Source organism: Arvicanthis niloticus, chromosome 4, assembly GCF_011762505.2.
Source record: "Arvicanthis niloticus isolate mArvNil1 chromosome 4, mArvNil1.pat.X, whole genome shotgun sequence".
Taxonomy (NCBI): domain Eukaryota; kingdom Metazoa; phylum Chordata; class Mammalia; order Rodentia; family Muridae; genus Arvicanthis; species Arvicanthis niloticus.
In genome coordinates this window covers 76,093,325-76,111,721 of record NC_047661.1, presented here as the reverse complement: position 1 = coordinate 76,111,721, position 18,397 = coordinate 76,093,325, and the positions used below count along the sequence as shown (strand labels likewise).

The window sequence follows — 18,397 nt, the reverse complement described above, 5'->3', positions numbered from 1 at the left end:
CCTAGGTAACACAGTGAACACCCTCCCTCCATCTTGAATTGAATGAAAAAGTCAGTGAGCAAACTGATCTTTAATTTGTTGTCCTGGAAGGCTTGTTTGCTCTGTGGGCAAGGACCAGTTATTTACATAGAATCAATGTACAGTATTTACAGCAAGAGGCAGACACAGCATCAGTCTGGAGAGTTAAAGAAAGGGCAAGAGCCAAGTGGGGAAGGAAACTCTAATATCAAAATGTACTCAGAAACTGAAAAGTGTGGAGGCCAGAGGAGCGTCTGGGCTAAATCAGGAGGCAGTCTGCTGAGGCAGACTCAGGGAAGAAGCCTCAAACAGCCTGCAGAGGTGTGAGGGAAGAAAGAGATTCTGTCTCATGGTAACAAATTCTTAACTAGACTCAAGACAGATAGGTAAGGGGAAGAGAGCTAAGAGATTCTGGCAGTGGAACTGAAGACCAACTGCGAGGCATGCTGGAGTCTTCCCGTTAGCATTGCCTTCCTGACCTGTCTTTGGCAGGTCCTTCCTCTCATCCCTAAGTATCTGGATTTTAACTTCAGTCAAGGAATTGAATTACAATGAAGCTGGCACACAGGGACAGTTTAAGCTTCCATCTCACCCATCTGGGTTCCCTCCTTAGCTCGTACCACAGTGTCTGTCAGGGCTTGAGTCGTAGCCAGGGACAGATTAGGGTGAGAATGGACAGAACAGAGGATATGAGGCCACACAGCCCCACAATCCCAGGGCCACAACGCCAGAGGCCTAGTTTGTCCAGTGGGATGAAGAGGTCACAGGCATTTCTGAGCACGTCCAGCAGAAGAGGGGGGTGACCTCGAAGGACACGAGCCAGTAGAAGGATTCGGAGCCGAAACTTCAAAGCCAGTTGTGGCAGACATCCTCCTGGAGTCCCTGGTCCTCCAGGTCCCCCAGTCTCTACTCCTGAGACTCCTACTCCAGAAACTTTCATTCGCCTGTTGTAAGTTGAAGTCTCTTGTTCCATCAGTAGGCGAATCTCATAAGCATCACGGCTCAGGTTCATGATGAGGGAAAACAGATAGTACCTGAGAAGGTTGGGAAGATACATGAGTTAGAAAAGTCACAAATGTCTATTGAACAACACTTCTCATCTGGGAAGGGATTCCACATTTGAACATCAAAAGTGACTGTTATAATCACTACTAGAAATGTCCACGCTGGGACTGGAGAGATGGCTTAGTGGGTACAGACAGTTGCCATCAAGACTGAAGTTCTAAATTTGATCCCCAGAACCCATGTGGAGGCTTAAACTGACTTCCCCAAGTTGTCCTCTGACTTCCATAGTTACACTAATGTACTTACATGTACCCACATACTCACACACCCAATATAAATAAACTATTATATCGTATTATATTATATTATATATAAGATAGATAGATAGATAGATAGATAGATAGATAGATAGATAGATAACTGTTTTAAAAGTTAAAAAAATATGTATCTTTCTGGGCTGGAGAGATGGCTCGGAGGTTAAGAACACTGACTGTTCTTCCTGAGGTCCTGAGTTCAACTCCCAGCAATTACATGGTGGCTCACGACCATCTGTAATGGGGTCCAATGCCGCCTTCTAGTGTGTCTGAAGACAGCTACAGTGTACTTATATAAATAAAATAAAGAATTCTTAAAAAAATAAAGAAAAAGCAACTCTCCTACTAATCTACAGTGTGCTTATGTATACCTTAAGGTCCTGGCTTAAAACTTATGAGTCATGAAATCTGCTAAGATCAACTCCGGATTTCATTTTTGAGACAATCCCTGTAATGCACCACACTCTGAGCTGAAGAGATGGCAGTGGTGATGTGCTTGCCATGCAAGAGTGAGCCCCTAAGCTCAGATCCCCAGAGCCTATGTCAATGCTGACAGACATGAAGACAGGGACTCCTAGGACAAGGTGGCTAGTCAGACTAGCATTGTGTAGGTGAGCTCTGGGTTCAACTGAAAGACCCTGTGTCAATGAATATGATGGAGAAAGACAGAGGGAGACTTCTAAAGCCAACCTTGGGCCTCTAGATGTATACATGTGCCCAGACATTTGCACACACTTGTACAAACACACATACACCCACACTCACATAGAAAAATATACTTAACTTGACCCTAGTAATACAAACTATTTTGAAAAAACGAATTTAGTTGTTCAAGGCCAGCCTGGTCTAGAGTGAGTTCCATGACAGCCTAAGCTACACAGAGAAATACTGTCTCAAAAAGACAGAAGACAGAGGACAGAGGGGGCAGGAGAGAGAGAGAGAGAGAGAGAGAGAGAGAGAGAGAGAGAGAGAGAGAGAGAGAGAGAGAGGAGTCACAGGCTGACGTGGCGGTGCATGCCTATGATTGCAACATTTAGGATCAGGAGTTCAAGGACAACTTGGGCTACAGGAGACCCTGCCTCAAGAATGAGATAAAACATACTTTAGATCTAATCTCTAAGAAAAAAAAATCAAAGACCTGCCCCAAAGGTCCAGACATACTGACTACTAGAGATATTGGATTATAAATTCCTTAAGCAGGACAATCTCTTTTCTTTTTGAGGCAGTCTCACTCTGTAGCATTGGTTGACTTGGAACTCACTGTGTGGAGTAGGTGTGACCTCAAATTCACAGAGATTCCCCAGCCTTTGTCTCCTAGTGTGGGAATTAAAGGCCTGCATCACCACGCTTGTCCCAGCAAAAAACCTTTTACATTTGTGTTGTTTTGTTTTGAGACAGGATTTATTTCACTATGTAGTTCAGGCTGGCCATGAATTTTTTATCCTGCCCGAATCTTCCCAGTGCTGGGATTATAGGTATACATTAGTTAAGTCTTAAATACAAAAGCCTGTGTGTGTGTACATGTGTGTATGTGCACACAGACGGGTATGTGTGTTACAAGGTGTGCATATACAGAGGTCAGAGGTACATGTGTGTGTGTGTTACAAGGTGTGCATATACAGAGGTCAGAGGTAGACATCAGATGCTCTCCTCTACTGCTCTCCACCATGTCTTGAGACTAAGACTTTTACTGACCCTGGCACTCTCCCTTGGCAGACAAGACCATGGCGTCCTCCTTTCCCCACTCCCGTACCAGGCTCACCGGATAAGCAATGCACCTGACAAGCAATGCACCTGACTTTGTGTGGGTGCTGGGGATCCAAACTCAGCTGCTGTGCTTACATGCAACAACCACTTTTCATGACTCTGACACCTCGGCAGCCTGTGTTTTGTTTTTAATCTACTCTAGCTACAGAGTCTCTCTCTGGCTATTCTTGTCCCTACCCCAGCTGTTGACGTTGATAAAGTAGCTAGTAGCATGAGTGTAAATCACACCATTATATCTGCTCTTAAAATTATCCACTCTTTTTTTAGTTTTTTGAGACAGGGTTTCTCTGTGTAGCCCTGGCTGTCCTGGAACTCACTCTGTAGACCAGGCTGGCCTCGAACTCAGAAATCTGCCTGCCTCTGCCTCCCAAGTGCTGGGATTAAAGGCGTGCGCCACCACCACTTGGCTTAGTTTTTTATTTAAGACTTCTTTATTTTATGTGTATAGTTGTTTTGCCTGCATGTATGTCTATGCACCATGTACATGCAGTGCCTGTGGAAGCCTGAAGAGGGCACCAGATCCCTTTAGAACTGGGTGTTACAGATGGTTCTGCACTGCTTTGTGGGTGCTGGGCTCCTAGTGCTCAAGCTCTGCCACGTGTGGAAGAGGGGTCTCCTGCAGCTGCCTTTGGATCTAGATGGAACTCTCAGCTTTTCCAGCACTGTGTCTGACTGCAGGCTGCCATGCTTCCTGCCATGATGGCAATGGACCAAACCTCTGAAACTGTAAGCCAGCTGCAATTAAATGTTTGCCTTTATGAGAATTGCTTAGGTCATGGTGTCTCTTCACAGCAATAAAACCCTAGCTAAGACATCAGGTTTACTCACTGAGTCATCTTAAACTTTATGTTTCAAAGATCAGGGACCACATTTGTTAATCTCCTGTCCATAGTGTTTTTGGAAAATCTAAGGACAGTGGCACATGCTTATGGAGTCCCAGCTACTAGAGTGGCCAAGATAAGAGGATTATTTGAACCAGGAATTCTGCAGCAGCCTGAGCAACACACCAAGACCCTCATCTCTTTCATGTGTGTCGGAACACACATGTATGGGTATATCCGCACATGTGTACACATGCATGTGAAGCCCAGAGTTCAGCCTGGGGGTAGCTCCTCGGCTGCTATCCATCTTGGTTTTGAGACAGGCTTTCTCACTTGCCCTGGAACTTGCTCATTTTTCTAGGCTGGCTGGCCAGAGAGCCCTAGGAACCCTCAAATTTAACTCCATATTGCTGGGATTATAAGAATGTGTCAGTATGCCTTGTTTTATAACATGGGTTCTGGAAAATCAAACTCAGGTCTTTTTGCTTGTAGAAGAACTATTATCTCAGTCCTATGAGACCCCATATCTCAAAAGAAAAAGAAGCTAGACATGGTATCACATACTTGTAATGCTGTCCTAGAACTGGGGTGGGGGGGCTAAAGCAGGAGAATCATAAGTTTCAGGCAAGACTGGGCTATGTAGTGAGACCTATCTAAAAATAAAACAAAACAACAAACAACAAAACCACCACACAAGATGACTCAGCAGGGTAAGAGCATCTGTCACCAATGTGATGACCTGAGTTCAATCTTGAGACCCATGTGGTGGAAGGAGAGAACCAACCCTTGCAAACTGTCCTCCATACAGAGTGGTAATGCCACATTCCTCAACCCTGCACACACGCACACGCAAACAAATAATAATAAACAAAAAATGAAAGGAATATGGAATAAGGGGAGGCAACAAAGGTAGACTATCTATGGTTTAGATATAATTAAAGGAATATAATAGTTATCATCTACAATCCAGTCATTTATGTAGCATAGCAAATATAACTTCTATCTGATATTGTTACTTTTTTATAGTTTAAGATGAAAATGAAGATTGGAAACCAAATGGTCAATTAAGATAGATATAATTGTCATGGCACAATGGCACACTCCTTTAATCCCAGTACTCTGGAAGCAAAGACAGGAAGATCTCTGTGAGTTCAAGGCCAGCATGTTCTATACAGCAAGTCAATCAGGGTTACATAGGAAGACCTTGCCTCAAAAACAGATAAACATGGCTGGAGAGATGGCTCAGTGGTTAAGAGAATAGGCTGCTCTTTCAGAGGTCCTGAGTTTAATTCCCAGCAACCACATGGTGGCTCACAACCATCTGTAATGGGGTCTGATGCCCTCTTCTGGTGTGTCTGAAGACAGCCACAGTATATATATATATATATATATATATATATATATATATATATATATATATTAAATCTTTTAAAACGCAAACAAATAATATGCAGTCAGTCCATCTATGGAGGATTAATTCCAGGATCTTTCCCCCTGCTCACTCATCCAAATTCTACCCAAATCCACAGCTGCTCAAGTCCCTTACGTAGAATGGTATTGCATCTCTATATAATCCACATAATCCTTTGTATCCACCTCCAGATTGTATATATCTAATACAATATATGTGCAATGTAAAGAAATATTATATTGTTCAAGGAATAACAACACAAACAATTTTCACGTTTAACTCAGATGCACTTTTCCCTCAACATTTCTGTGGTTGCTTGAATCAGCAGATGTAAGAACAATGAGTGTGAAAAGCCATTGTACACTCAAAAAGTCTTGAGACACCACAGAGCAAGTTATGGGCCAAGGAGATGGACGTGGAAGTGGACCAGGAGGTAGAAGCACTTGTCACACACACCTAATGGCTTGAGTTTTATTCTCGGCCTGAGTTTGGTACCTAGAACTCACAGGAGAGGAGAAAACCAACTGAAAGTTGTTGTCTGACCTACAGATGTACCTTGCAGCGCCTACAATAATAATTTTTGTTAATACAAATATATAGGTCTAGAGTGATGATTTGGCGGTTAAAAGCAATGGCTGCTCTTCCCTGGGACCTGGTTTTGATTCCCAGAACCCACATGGCAGCTCACAACCACTCAAAACTACAATTTGAATGCCCTCTTTTGGCCTCTGCACAGACATGCAGGCAAAATACCCATATATGTAAACCAAAATGTTTAATATTACAAGCTATGCAAGCTATGCAGAATGAAGGCTACAAACAGTCTTGCTGGATAGAAAGAAAACCAACCTGAATGAACGCTGTGCCCATTTTTCCTGGTCCACACGGGGAGCTAGTCCAGACTTTCCAGCCCACAGAACATTGTCACAGGCAAAGTATAAGGCTCGGTTGAGGTGACTAACAGTGATACAGAATCTCAGAACGACATCTGACAGGTGCACAGCTCTTTTGGCTGACTCCAGGGCGTCTGCTGAGTTCCCCAGGCGTAGCACTTGTGGAGATAAGGGAAAGCAAGGATTTGAAGTAGAGAGGTGGGGTAGAAAAGTAAAGAAAAAAGTAAAAGTTGAGCAAGCAATAATAACATACAGGAAGAAAGAGTAAACATAATTTGTTCTTTTTCTTAACTTCAAATTATAATTTATTATCGTGCCAGTTTAGACTTTACTTGCCTGTTCTCTTACCTCAACTGGAGGTCTGCTGGGGAAAGCCATGATAGTGAACTGGCAGAAACGGAGCATATAGGAAAAAGAGGCAACTGGCTACCAGCCGAGGATGATAAAGAGAAAAGTTTGCTTTACTTACACTTTCGTCCGAGGCTCAGATGACCCTCCAGTTGTCGAATCTGTTTCTGTAACTCAGGACTAGCCCCATGTCTCTGCAAAGCATGGCCGAGAAGGGAACAGGCATACTGGGCGGCCCTGGATGGGAAGACAGGCAGAGTAAGGGACAGGCCTCCCTAATCGTTCTGCCAACAATGTCCTCCATGGGCTGGTGAGGCGGTTAAGAGCATTTGCAGGGGACCTGGGTTCCACTCCCAGCACCCACATGGTGGCTCACAACTGTCTACAACTTCAATTCCAGGGGATCCACCACCGTCTTCTATCCTCTGTAGGCACCAGACACACACGTGGTGTATATACATTCTTGCAGACATAACACTCAGACAAATAATAAGTAAACTGGTAAACAAAAACCCCCGCCAGGAACACTTCCTCCTTTTCACACCAAAATCTTTCTGTTTTTCCTCAAGGCCAGGGGAAGGGAAAGACATGAGAGGAAAATAAAGCCTAGAAGATGGTGGAGAACACTATTTGGAGTTAAGAGATTAAGAGTTTTGAAAATGATGAGGCCTAATGGGGCCAGTAAGCAGCCCGGGGTCCATCGCAAGCGTCCACGCGCGAATTTATACATGAAACACAACAGAGGAAGATCTGGTTGAAGGGCAGATTACTTCTCCGGATAGGTAAACTAAGAGATTAAGGTCCTTGAACTCAATGGAAACAGAAGGAGAGCCGAGAGAGCGGCTTCTAGGTGACAACTGGTGAGAGGACGCAGAACCGAGAGGATCGCCCCTCATGCCACCACAGCAGTGAGGAAACTGTTGCTCTTTGTGGACACGGTAACCCTAGGCGGCCTCCCCGCTGGCCCACTCATGCCTCAGTTTCCCCATCTTTCCCTTGAGCAGGGAAGAATCATCTCACAACCGGCTGTGGAGTGCGCCTCCCGGGCCGCGCGGGCCCCCGTAGCCACAGCTGACCCTTAGGGACCCCGTAGCGCGCCCGTCGCCTCGCGGGAACCTGCGCTGCCCTCCCGCCCGGGCTCCTCCGTCGGCCGCACCTACACAGCCGCTCCCGGGCTTGGCTCTGAGCACTGAAGCGGACCCAGGCGTCCATGACAGCCGCAGCCCGGGCCCACGGCGCCGCAGCCCGCCTGCTTCCAGCCCCAAGTCACGCCTCCTGGGCGAGCAACGGGGTTTCGCGAGGGACAAACGGCGGCAGGAAAGCCAGCCAGCCAGAGCCGGCCTTGAAGCGGAATTTCAGGTCGCGAAGCGAGATCGTGGGTGCATTTCCGGCAGCTCACCCCCTCTAGCCGGTCTCCAGCTTTAAAGCACGCCCCCAGAAGCACATTCTGCTTTAAATTCCAGCAGCAAAGGGTGGGGCCTGCGGGAGCCTGGAGGACGCCTCCAAGGCACATACACCTCCCCGCCCCAAACCCCCTCGGGTGCTGAAGAGTCCAGAACAACAGAAGTCTGTCCTAGACTATTTGTCCTAGGGAAAGCGGATGTGATGAGATGCCGCTTGGCAACCTCCTCCCGAATAGAAGATGTAGAGTCTAGGCAGAATTAAGTGAACAAATTCCACAGGCCACCACATCTGTAGGCTCCAGCACACTTTCAGGTCAGCAGTGGTCAGCCGCACCGTAGTAACTCGGCCAACTCTGTCTTCCCAGCCCCACAACTCTTGACTCATTTAGCCGCTGCCAACTTCGCTTCTGGGGTTATGCCCTAAGACGATACCTGAAATATTAGATACCTATATCTCTAAAAACTAATTACCATGTGGTTACAGCTTTCCTGAAGCAGTACTCAACCTACTTTAATCCAGAGCTCAGGTGGAAGGTGTGAACGGAATGTTTGGGGGAAACTTGGTTTCTTGCTTGTCTTGCCCTAGATGAGCGAGTTGTCAGGGCTCCAGTCTGGGCTGAACCTGAATTTAGCTACACAGTAGTTGCTTGGGAAGTTACTGCACTGCATGCTTTGCTGCCACTGGCAATGAATCCGAGGGGAGGGAGGCTGCTAGCTATCGCAAAGTTAGGATTTACATGCCAGATGCCTACATTTTGATGGGTGATGCTGGGGTACATATCTCTAAATCCAACACTTAGGAGGCAGAGGCAGGAGACGGCTGAAAGTTTAAAGCCATCTTGAGTTCCGTTCCATCTGGCAGGAGCTACATATTGAGACTGACTTCAGGGGTACCAACTTGGTGGTTGAGTGCTTACTGCTCTTGCCATGGACTGGGGTTCAATTCTTAGTATGTAAAGGGTTGCTCACAACTGTCTCTAACTCCAGTTCCAGGGAATCTGATGCTCTCTTCTGGCCTCCATGGGCACCAGGCATGCATGTGGTTAATGTATGGACATACCAGGTTGGCATTCTTTTATTATTATTATAATTTATTTCATGTATTCGTACACTATAGCTGTCTTCAGACACACCAGAAGAGGGCGTTGAATCCCATTACAGATGGTTGTGAGCCACCATGTTGTTGCTGGGAATTGAACTCAGGACCTCTGGAAAAGCAGTCAGTGCTCTTAACCAATGAGCCATCTCTCCAGCCCCCAGGCTGACATTCATACATGTAAAATAAAAAATAAAAATAAAAAATAGATATACCCTATTCTTTATATCTGCATCTTTCCCCTCAGGCTGGCTTTGGTTTATTTCCACCTCTTTGCATCCTTCCTGTTCCACCTCCTCTAGGACATTGGTACAGAAAAACCTCCAGGTCGGGGAAAGACATTTTACAGCCCAGGAATCTATGAGGGTAAGCAACCCTAGTTAAGACTCATAGCAATGGATACATACAAGCCTGAACTGGCCATGTCCTGTAACCAAGCAAGACTTCCAGTGGAGGAATTGACACCAACCCAGCCACAAAACCTTCAACCTACAATTTGTCCTGCCTACAGAATGTACTGGAGTAAAGGTGGTGCAGACATTGTGGGAATGGCCAACCAATAACTGGTCCAGCTTGAGAGGGCTGGGCCCAACAGGCCAGGAACCAGAGGCTGGATAATCCCGCAACCTAGGATAGAGCCAAACAGGAATGGGGGAGGGGGGACAATGAAATGACTAATGACATTCTGCTATACTCATAGACTGGTGCCTAGCCAAATTGTCGTCAGAGAGGTTTCACACAGCAACTGGTGGAAACAGAGGCACAGACCCAGAGCCAAAAATTAGGTGGAGCTTGGAGAATCCTACAAAAGAAGGGGCAGAATGACTGTACAAGAAAACACAGTCAAGTAAACTGGGTCAACAGGGTCTGAGAGACTGAACTGCTAAACAGGGTTCCTGTATGAGACTGCTTCGCACATGCTATAGTTGTGTAGTTTGGTCTTCTTGTGGGACTTCTAACAGTGGGAGCAGGGGCTGTCTGATTCTGCTGCCTACCTTTGGAACCCTTTCCTCCCACTATGTTGCCTCATCCAGCCTTAATGAAATAAAGTGCCCAGTCTTACTTAATATACCATGGCAGATGGTACCCATGGGAGACCCGCCTTCTGAAGAGAAATGGAGGAGTGGATGGGGGTAGGTAATAGTGGGGAGGGTCAAACTGTGGTTATTTTAAAAAAAAAAAAAAAAAGCATAAAAAAAGGATAAATGGCTCTCTCCAGCCTCCCTCCTCCCCACAAAAAAGAATGAAGGCAGCTGATGTAGTGACTCTAAGCAGAGCCAGCCTGGTCTTAAGAACAGGTTTCAGAACAGCAATGGCTAAGAGGAAAAATCACATCTTAAAGAAAAATGAGTGGCTGGAGAGTTGGCTCAGCGGTTAAGAACAGTTGTTCGTGGAGAGAACCCAGCTTCAATCCTAGCACTGGCATGTTGGTCACAACCACCTGTAACCTCCAGGGGAGGTACATTCCAGGCGATCTAACACTCCCTCAAACCTCAGCAGGTACCAGGTATGAAAATGATACAAAAACATGCAAAGGAAAACACCTATAATTTTTTTTTTTTTTAAAGTGAAGCGCCTGTTAAATCTCCACAACCTAGCACTGGAGGGATACTAGTGAGGGAGTTGAGCTCCAGGCTGGCGTGAGCTAGTTTTAAGTCCTTGTCTATAAAGTAGCAGCAATAGCCTGACTATAGTTCGGAGGAGGAAACAACAACAAACCCCTACGGTATTATAAACAAGATCTCCACCACCCACTATAAAAAGAAACCTAGGGCTGAAGTTGGCTCGGTTGTTAAAGAGCACTGGCTGCTTTTCCAGAGGACAGATTGAATCCCCCAATCCACACAGCAGCTCACAGCATCTGTAACTTGTGTTCCAGAGGATCTGGAGTCCTGTTCTGATCTTCTCAGGCACCAGGCACACATATAGTGGACAAACATACAGGCAGGCAAGACACTCATTAGATAGACAGATATTTAAACCAAAATGGCTGTGTAGTGATGGTACACGCCTTTTATCCTAGACTTGGAAGAGGCAGGCAGATCTGTGAGTTCCACACCAGCCTGGAAAAAGAGAAAATGAGGTGGGGGTGGGAGGAGTCTGGACAGATAGCTCAGTGGTTAAGGGTACTGACTGCTCTTTCAGCTCACAGTTGCCTGTAACTCCAATATCTGACACTCTCAAGGATATACAAATAGGCAAACACCAATGTACATAAAATCAAAGTATATAAATTTAAGAAAACTATTGACATACATTTCTAACACATAAAACTTGAAATTTTTATGGTATAAAGAATGACATTAGAAATAGCAAGAAATTGCTTATTTCTTTAAGCTCAAGTGTCAAAGTCATAGTAGTTAAAAAGAGGGTTTCTACTGTACACGGTTAAGCTCTGTAGGAAAAAAGGAGTTAGAAGGCCACACAATAAATTGGTGTGAGTTCCCCCCTCTCCACCATATGAGATCTTCCCCAGGACAAGGTCTCATATGACCCAGGCTGACCTCCAACTGGCTATGTAGCTGGGGATGACTTCAACTTAAGATTCCTTAGCCTTCACTTCCCCAATAAGTACCAGGGTCACTGGCAGGAGTGTCATACCCATTCTGGTCCTGTTAAAGCCCAGGGCTGTGCACACTAGGCAGGCATTCTACCGACTGAACCACATCCCTGATCCCTTATGAGCTACTCTTGTATCTCTCAAAGCACAAGGAATGTCCAGAAATATAAGGACACAAGACAGAAGAGGATCTTCCCAACTAAGTACCCATGCCCTACCCAAGCAGCTCAAGGACTCTCTGGCTGATACTGTTTACCAGCCCTCACAATCCTCACTTGCTCAACTCACTCTTCCAAACACCTCAGAACAGCTAGTAGTCTGAGAACCAGGTGTATCTTTTCCCAAACCAATACTTATTCAATCCACCTTATCAGAAACAACCAAGGCACCCTAACCCCGAACTAAAACACATTCTTAACCAATTCAACCCCCAACCCCTAACAATTTACCAAAGGGAAGGACCAACAGCATCTGAAAATGTTAAGTTTTAATATTTGCCACTATGCATTGGGGAGACAGAAACAGGAGCATCAGTCTGAAGGCAGCGTGGGCCACATAGGGACCTACACAGACAACAAAACAGTTACTACAGACATACCAGAAAAATCATTCAGCTAAAAACTATGATAAAGGAGTACCAATGGCTTTGTTTGTTTGTTTTGTTTTCGAGACAGGGTTTCTCTGCGTAGCCCTGGCTGTCCTGGAACTCTGCTGTAGACCAGGTTGTCCTCAAACTCAAGAGATCCACCTGCCTCCCAAGTACTGGGATTAAAGGTGTGCACACTGTTACATAGTACTCAAGCTGGCTTTCTTTTATGTTATAGGAACTAACAAACTTCACAGTTCAGCACCATATTCTAGCAGAGCTGGCTGAGCATCTCAGATCTTTATGTTCTAATTCTAGGGACCACATAAACTGGTATGGTGGCCCATGGGTGCAATCTTAGCACCTGGGAGCTAAGAGGCAAGTATCAGAAGTTCAAGGTCATTCTTGACAGTAGAGTTTACAGCCAGACTGGGCTGCACAAGACTCTGACAGAGAAGCAAAAGAGACACTAATATTACACCTGCTCACAAAGGTTTGTAAAACTCATTCCTTAATGCCAAAAGAAAAATCTCATTAACCCTGCTCTCATCTTCTAAGAAAAAAAAAATGCCGAGCAGTCTCCTCGAGCCTTTCTAGACACTCAGAATGCCACATCAGACAGAAGTATCTTCACAATCACTCAGAATGCCTCACTGTAATTGTTCTGTTTCCAGAACAGTAAAATAGTTTTAAATGTAGAAAACAAAATGGAACATTTATTTTTTTTCTTAAACTCAAAGCAATACCAAGTAGATAGGGTAAGAAATTAAATATAAACACAAGGTCCACCCTAGCCCTGTTTATCCAAGGCAGCATAACCAAATGGACTCAGAGAGACCACATGGTCAACAGAGGATTTATCAACGGCGTCTCCGGTCTGGACTCCTGCTTCGTCTTCGGCCTCCTCTAAGAAAAACGAAAACACAGAAGGGAAATCCATCAGAGAGATAATACGGTATCCTTATTTATCTTGCTCATGTTCCCTTTACTAAGATAAATGTGGGGCCCCCACCCCTTCATCTTACCTCCTCTTGCCCTTTGGTGGACCACGAACAAAACACCAGTCAACACTGATTGGCTGTCCCATCAAATCTTGACCGTTTAGTCCCTCCATGGCAGCCTGAGCCTCTTTGTATGTTTCATATTCAACCAGAGTATACCCCTAGGGGAACATATAAAAGTATCAAAGCTTAGCCAGGGCGACAGCACACACGTTTAATTCCAGCACTGGAGAGGCAGAGTCCAGCCAACGTAATCTACAAAGTGAGCCCAGGACAGCTAGGGCTCTGTTACACAGAGAAACTTTGTCTCAAACTAGCAACAACAAAAAGTATCAAAATTTTACCTCCCTAACCATCAAGTACTCTCTTCCTTAAACTGGAACTGCAGACTTAACAGAACTTAGCCGCTCTACATCATGCATACATCACATATCCACATTATATACGCAACATGTCCATTGTTTCTGTCTCTTTCTTGTGGGTAACAAAATCAATTTCCATTGTCATTTCACTTCCTATCTGTGCTTGATCAACCAAGCGAACACAACATAACCAATGTATCTAAGAGTTGTAAGTGAAAGAAAAACTACCTTCAAATATCCTGTGCGCCTGTCCAAATTAAGGTGGATGTTTTTTATTTCCCCATATTCAGCGAATTTGTCATGGATATCTTCTTCAGTGGCTTCTTCGTGGACTCCAGTGACAAAGAGAATCCAACCTTCAACAGCTGTTGGGTAGGGGAAGGTGTTGTATGAATATGTAAGATAAAAAAGCCCAGTAATCAGGAGGCAGAGGCAGGCAGATCTGAGTTTGAGGCCAACCTGGTCTACAAAAAGAGTTTCGGACAGCCAGGCTGTTACACAGAGAAACCCTGTATCAAAACAAAACAAAACAAAACAAAACAAACAACCCCAAACAAACTAAAAGAGAAAAATTTTAAAAAGAACCACAATAAGAGCCGGGCAGTGGTGGCGCACGCCTTTAGTCCCGGCACTTAGGAGGCAGAGGCAGGTGGATTTCTGAGTTTGAGGCCAGCCTGGTCTACAGAGTGAGTTCCAGGACAGCCAAGGCTACACAGAGAAACCCTGTCTCGAAAAACAAACAAACAAACAAAAAACCCAAAACAAAACATAAAGAACCACAATAAGCAATTTCCTGAGATTGGTTAAACAACTCTTGACTTTCCATTTAAGTGCCAATACCCACAGGCTCCCCACAGGGCCTATTTATTTACTTACAGCGCTGTGGTCCAGGTTCATCACCATCCTGCTCCACACTGTCATAATCCTCCCGCATCCGCGCTCGGGACCCCTCTTCTAAAAGAATACATACCAGATCACCGAAAACTGTCCTTCAAATGTGTTCCCATCGCACCCCCAAATTCGCGGACTTCTCCCTATTAGACCACTCTACCCTAGTCCCCACACTCACCGGAGCCAAAACCGCGGCCCTTCCGTTTCTTCGCTTTTTCTTTTAACTTGTGGATGCTTTCTAGAATTCCAGGTGAGAAAATAAGCAACAAAAACAAGACATTAAAAAACAAAACAAAACAAAAAAACCACTGTCTCGTTTCCTAGACTACCTAGAAGTACACGACACGGACTCTAGCTCAGTCCCTTCCCGGTTCCGCCCCTAATTCCTTCCCAAGGGGGAGGAGTCTATCTTTTCGAGACCCTGTTCATGGGGTCGCATCCCAGGAAAATTTCTCCTATTGCACTCTCCTCTCGCACCTTCCCCTCTTCCCGCAGCCGCCTCCACGCTCCTCACCGTCCCCATCCTCATCCATGGCGAAATCCTCGCCCCCCGCCTCGTGAAGATCCAGCACGTCTGCCATCTTGCTTCTCTCGGCGCTCTCTGTGCCGCTAGGAGCTAGGCATCTCGGGAAACTGTCGCAGAGGGAAAACGTCACGAGTCAGGCTGACCAATCAAAGGTTCCCTTCAAGTCCCGCCCTCCGCGCGGTGAAAATTCGCAAATGTAGGCGGCCCCACTTTGAAGAGTGAAGAGTAGCTGGAAACCCTGAGTGACTAAACGACTTTAATTCCAGCACCCCGGAGCGCGGGTGGGGCACTTTGAGTTTGAGGACATAGGCTACATAGTGATTGGTTTTGAGTTTTTTCCTTTCCTTTTCTTTCTTTCTTTTTTTTCTTTTTTCTTTTTTTTTTTTTTGAGACAGGGTTTCTCTCTATAGCCCTAGTTCGGCTTGAAGTTACAAATCTCCACATGCTGCTGGGATTAAAAGCGTGTGCTGCCATGCCGAGCTCCAAGGCTACAGAGTGAGACGCTGTCTCAAAAAATAAAAAGTAAAATAAACTGGTTTCGAAAGTTCAGTCAAGTTGAGCAGGTTGGAGGTCGGGAGCGCAGCCGCGTTGGGACGAATTTAAAGGGTGAGTGAAGTCAGTGACTTTCTCTTAAAACCTTCAATTAACAAGAAATCCTTTGATACATATCTACATATACGGATTTATTGAAATCCGTGTTGACAGGCTGCGGCCCAGCTAATAGAAGAATAGCTAGCGGTGTCCTGAAAGTCCAAGAATCTAGTAGTTGCTTAGTCTCACAAGGCTGGATGTCTCAGCTGGTCTAGAATCCTGACAAAGTAGGCTCCAATGCTGGTAAAGAAATGGATGTATGAGCAAGGCAATGTTTTTATATAGACTTTCAGCAAAAGGTATGGCTCAGATTAAAGGAATGTCTGCCTGCTTTAAGATTTGGATTAAAGAAAGGTGTGTGTCTTCCTGCCTTGAGATCGGATCAGAGGATTTCCTTCATACCTAAAGTCTGGACTAGAAGTGGATCCACACACTTCACCAAACAGAAGATCTCACAGGTGTGCCCTCCATTTCTGGATTTGTAGTTTGTTCCAGAGATAGTCAAATTGACAACTGAGAATAACCATCACGGGTTCACGGGTGGTTTTTGTTTGTTTGTTTGTTTGTTTGTTTATTTTGTTTTTAAGACTTGCCTTGGTCATGTGTCTGTGTTCACAGCAATAAAGCTCTAAGACAGAAGTTGGTACCAGGAACTGGGGTATTGCTGTGATAGGCTTAACCATGTTTTTGTTAAGAATGTGGATTTGGGGACTTTGGATTTGGAAAGCCACAGAATGTTTTAAGTGGGGCTTAATGAGCCATCCATCCTCATCTTAATGAGACCAGCATCACTGAGGTGAAATCTTCTGGGAAGTGTTTTCTGAGAGCACAAAGAAGCTGTGTTCCAGAGATAGCCAAGGTTGTACCTCATGCTGCAGCTGTACTTGGTAATGTGTAAAAGTCACCCAGGTGGTACTGGTTTTGAAGACATGCAGGGGTCATGAAGAGCAGCTGACGCTTGGCACTGTGAGAGGCCATGGAAGGCCATTGGTGAAGGTGCAGCCTCAGTCTTAGTTTACAGCCCAGGACTGAGGGGGTCATGCACAGGATTTGAGGCTTGGCACCACGAAGAGAGACTATGAGAGGCTACTGGTGAAGCCTAGTTGCACCGGAAGACCCCAGCATATAGTTGGCCTTTTCTTATTCTACTTGAGCTCACATATAAAACTTTGGGAAATGCTGTTACAGGTAAACAAAGCTAAATGATAGTTTAAGCAAGGGAGTAACAGTCATGAAGAGATAACAGGAATGAATGCACAGATCCATTAGGAAGCTATTGCAGTGGTCTTGTTCAGACAGTGAGAAAGGACTAGATAAAGCAGAAAATAAGGACAAAACAGATTGGAGAACTCAACAGACAGTGACTAATACTAAATAACTAGGTACATAATAACTCCCTAAGAGCTAGGATGTCAAGGAGGAACAAGTGTTGAGAGATGGGTTTCATCACTGAGTTCAGTGTTTCTGTTATATCTGATGGTGTTAGCCGGTATGTAGAATGCAGATATGAAAGTCTAAAACAAGTTCAGGTAAAAGAAAGCTATTTGAGAATTATATGTACTGAGAGTTTCAGTCGCCATAGTAAAAATGAGCTTAAGAAAGGGCCATGGACAAAATCCAGGCTCCTTAATTATTTGGAGAAGAGAGGCAGGCTGCCTTTCCACAGCCTGAAAACCTTTTTCAGTGTATGTGTGGTTGCAGGCTGTGTTAGAGCTCATCTGATATCTGCCTCAGTCATCCTGGGAGGATGTGACACATGTTTGTAACTCCTGATTCTGCCAGCAGAGAAAATGAGTGACTATAGTAAGACGATATCTCAAAAAACCAACAATCAGGCTGTACTAGTCAGGGTTCTCTAGAGTCAAAGAATGTATGGGTAATCTCTAGATAGCAAAGGAATTTGTTATGATGACTTACGGTCTGTTGTCCAAGTCCCCAACAATGGTCAGCTGTGAATGGGAGTCTAAGGATCTAGTCATTGCTCAGTCCCACAGGCAAGCAGGTGAAGAAGACAGAGTCTTCCTTCTTCCAATGTCCTTTTGTAGGTCTCCAGCAGAAGGTGTGGCCCAGATTAAAGATGTATGCCACCATGCCTGGATCTGGGACTTGCTTTGTCCCAGATAACCTTGAACTCAGAGAGCTCCTTGCCTTAGTCTCCTGGGATTCATTGGCACTATGCCTCAAGATCAGGATTCACAGGTGAGCCTTCCAGCTCTGGATTGTAGTCCATTCCAGATATAATCAAGTTGACAACCAGGAATAGCTATTACAATCCACCCCTTGTCAACTTGACACAAATAATATCTTATGTCCACATGAAACAATAATGAGGTCATGAATACGCCTAACACGATATAACTATTTCTCGTACAGTCGCAAATGCATTTGTAAATTTACAATGGGGCAATATCTCTTGGGAACATTCCTTTAGTATCTCAACTTATATACCAATTGATGTTAAAGGAACTAGAAGAAAGCACAAATAGCTATACAAATGTGTTCTTAACAAAATAAAACAGAAGCATTTATCTTACTTCATAATCCTTGCTTCTGCAACTGGTCACATGGCCTTAGCTGGCATTTATAACTACCTTCCTCTACTACCCATTCTGTATTTCCTCCACCCTCAGCAAGCACCTCAGCAGGTCTTGGATCTTTTCCTGGAGGAATGACCCATACCTTCATTCCTGATGGGTCTGTGTCCTTTGTCATCCTGCTTGGATTAGGCTGTTGTAGTTTCCCATTGACTTTAATCACAGGACAAGGTAGTACTAAGAGATGCCCTAAGGGATCTCCTGTAATCC

The 18,397-nt window shown here is 44.9% G+C and overlaps 2 protein-coding genes across 3 annotated transcripts; both read right to left on the bottom strand.

Annotated features, from left to right (window-relative positions):
- Positions 1-51: 51 nt before the first annotated feature.
- On the bottom strand, positions 52-7,892 carry Pex11b (peroxisomal biogenesis factor 11 beta). Its single transcript, XM_034501423.2, has 4 exons — positions 7,734-7,892; positions 6,699-6,814; positions 6,186-6,387; positions 52-1,052 (listed from the first exon to the last, which is right to left on the bottom strand). The coding sequence occupies exons 1-4, from the start codon at positions 7,787-7,789 to the stop codon at positions 650-652; spliced, it is 777 nt and encodes a 258-aa protein (XP_034357314.1). The 5' UTR covers positions 7,790-7,892; the 3' UTR covers positions 52-649.
- Positions 7,893-12,108: 4,216 nt separating this feature from the next.
- Rbm8a (RNA binding motif protein 8A) lies at positions 12,109-15,104 on the bottom strand. Of its 2 annotated transcripts, none has more exons than XM_034501192.2 (6): positions 14,991-15,104; positions 14,655-14,714; positions 14,462-14,539; positions 13,814-13,950; positions 13,248-13,384; positions 12,109-13,128 (listed from the first exon to the last, which is right to left on the bottom strand). In XM_034501192.2, the coding sequence occupies exons 1-6, from the start codon at positions 15,055-15,057 to the stop codon at positions 13,083-13,085; spliced, it is 525 nt and encodes a 174-aa protein (XP_034357083.1). In that variant the 5' UTR covers positions 15,058-15,104; the 3' UTR covers positions 12,109-13,082. The 2 variants fall into 2 exon arrangements, with proteins under 2 accessions (XP_034357083.1, XP_034357086.1); XM_034501195.2 differs by having other exon boundaries at positions 14,462-14,536.
- Between the last annotated feature and the right edge of the window lie 3,293 nt (positions 15,105-18,397).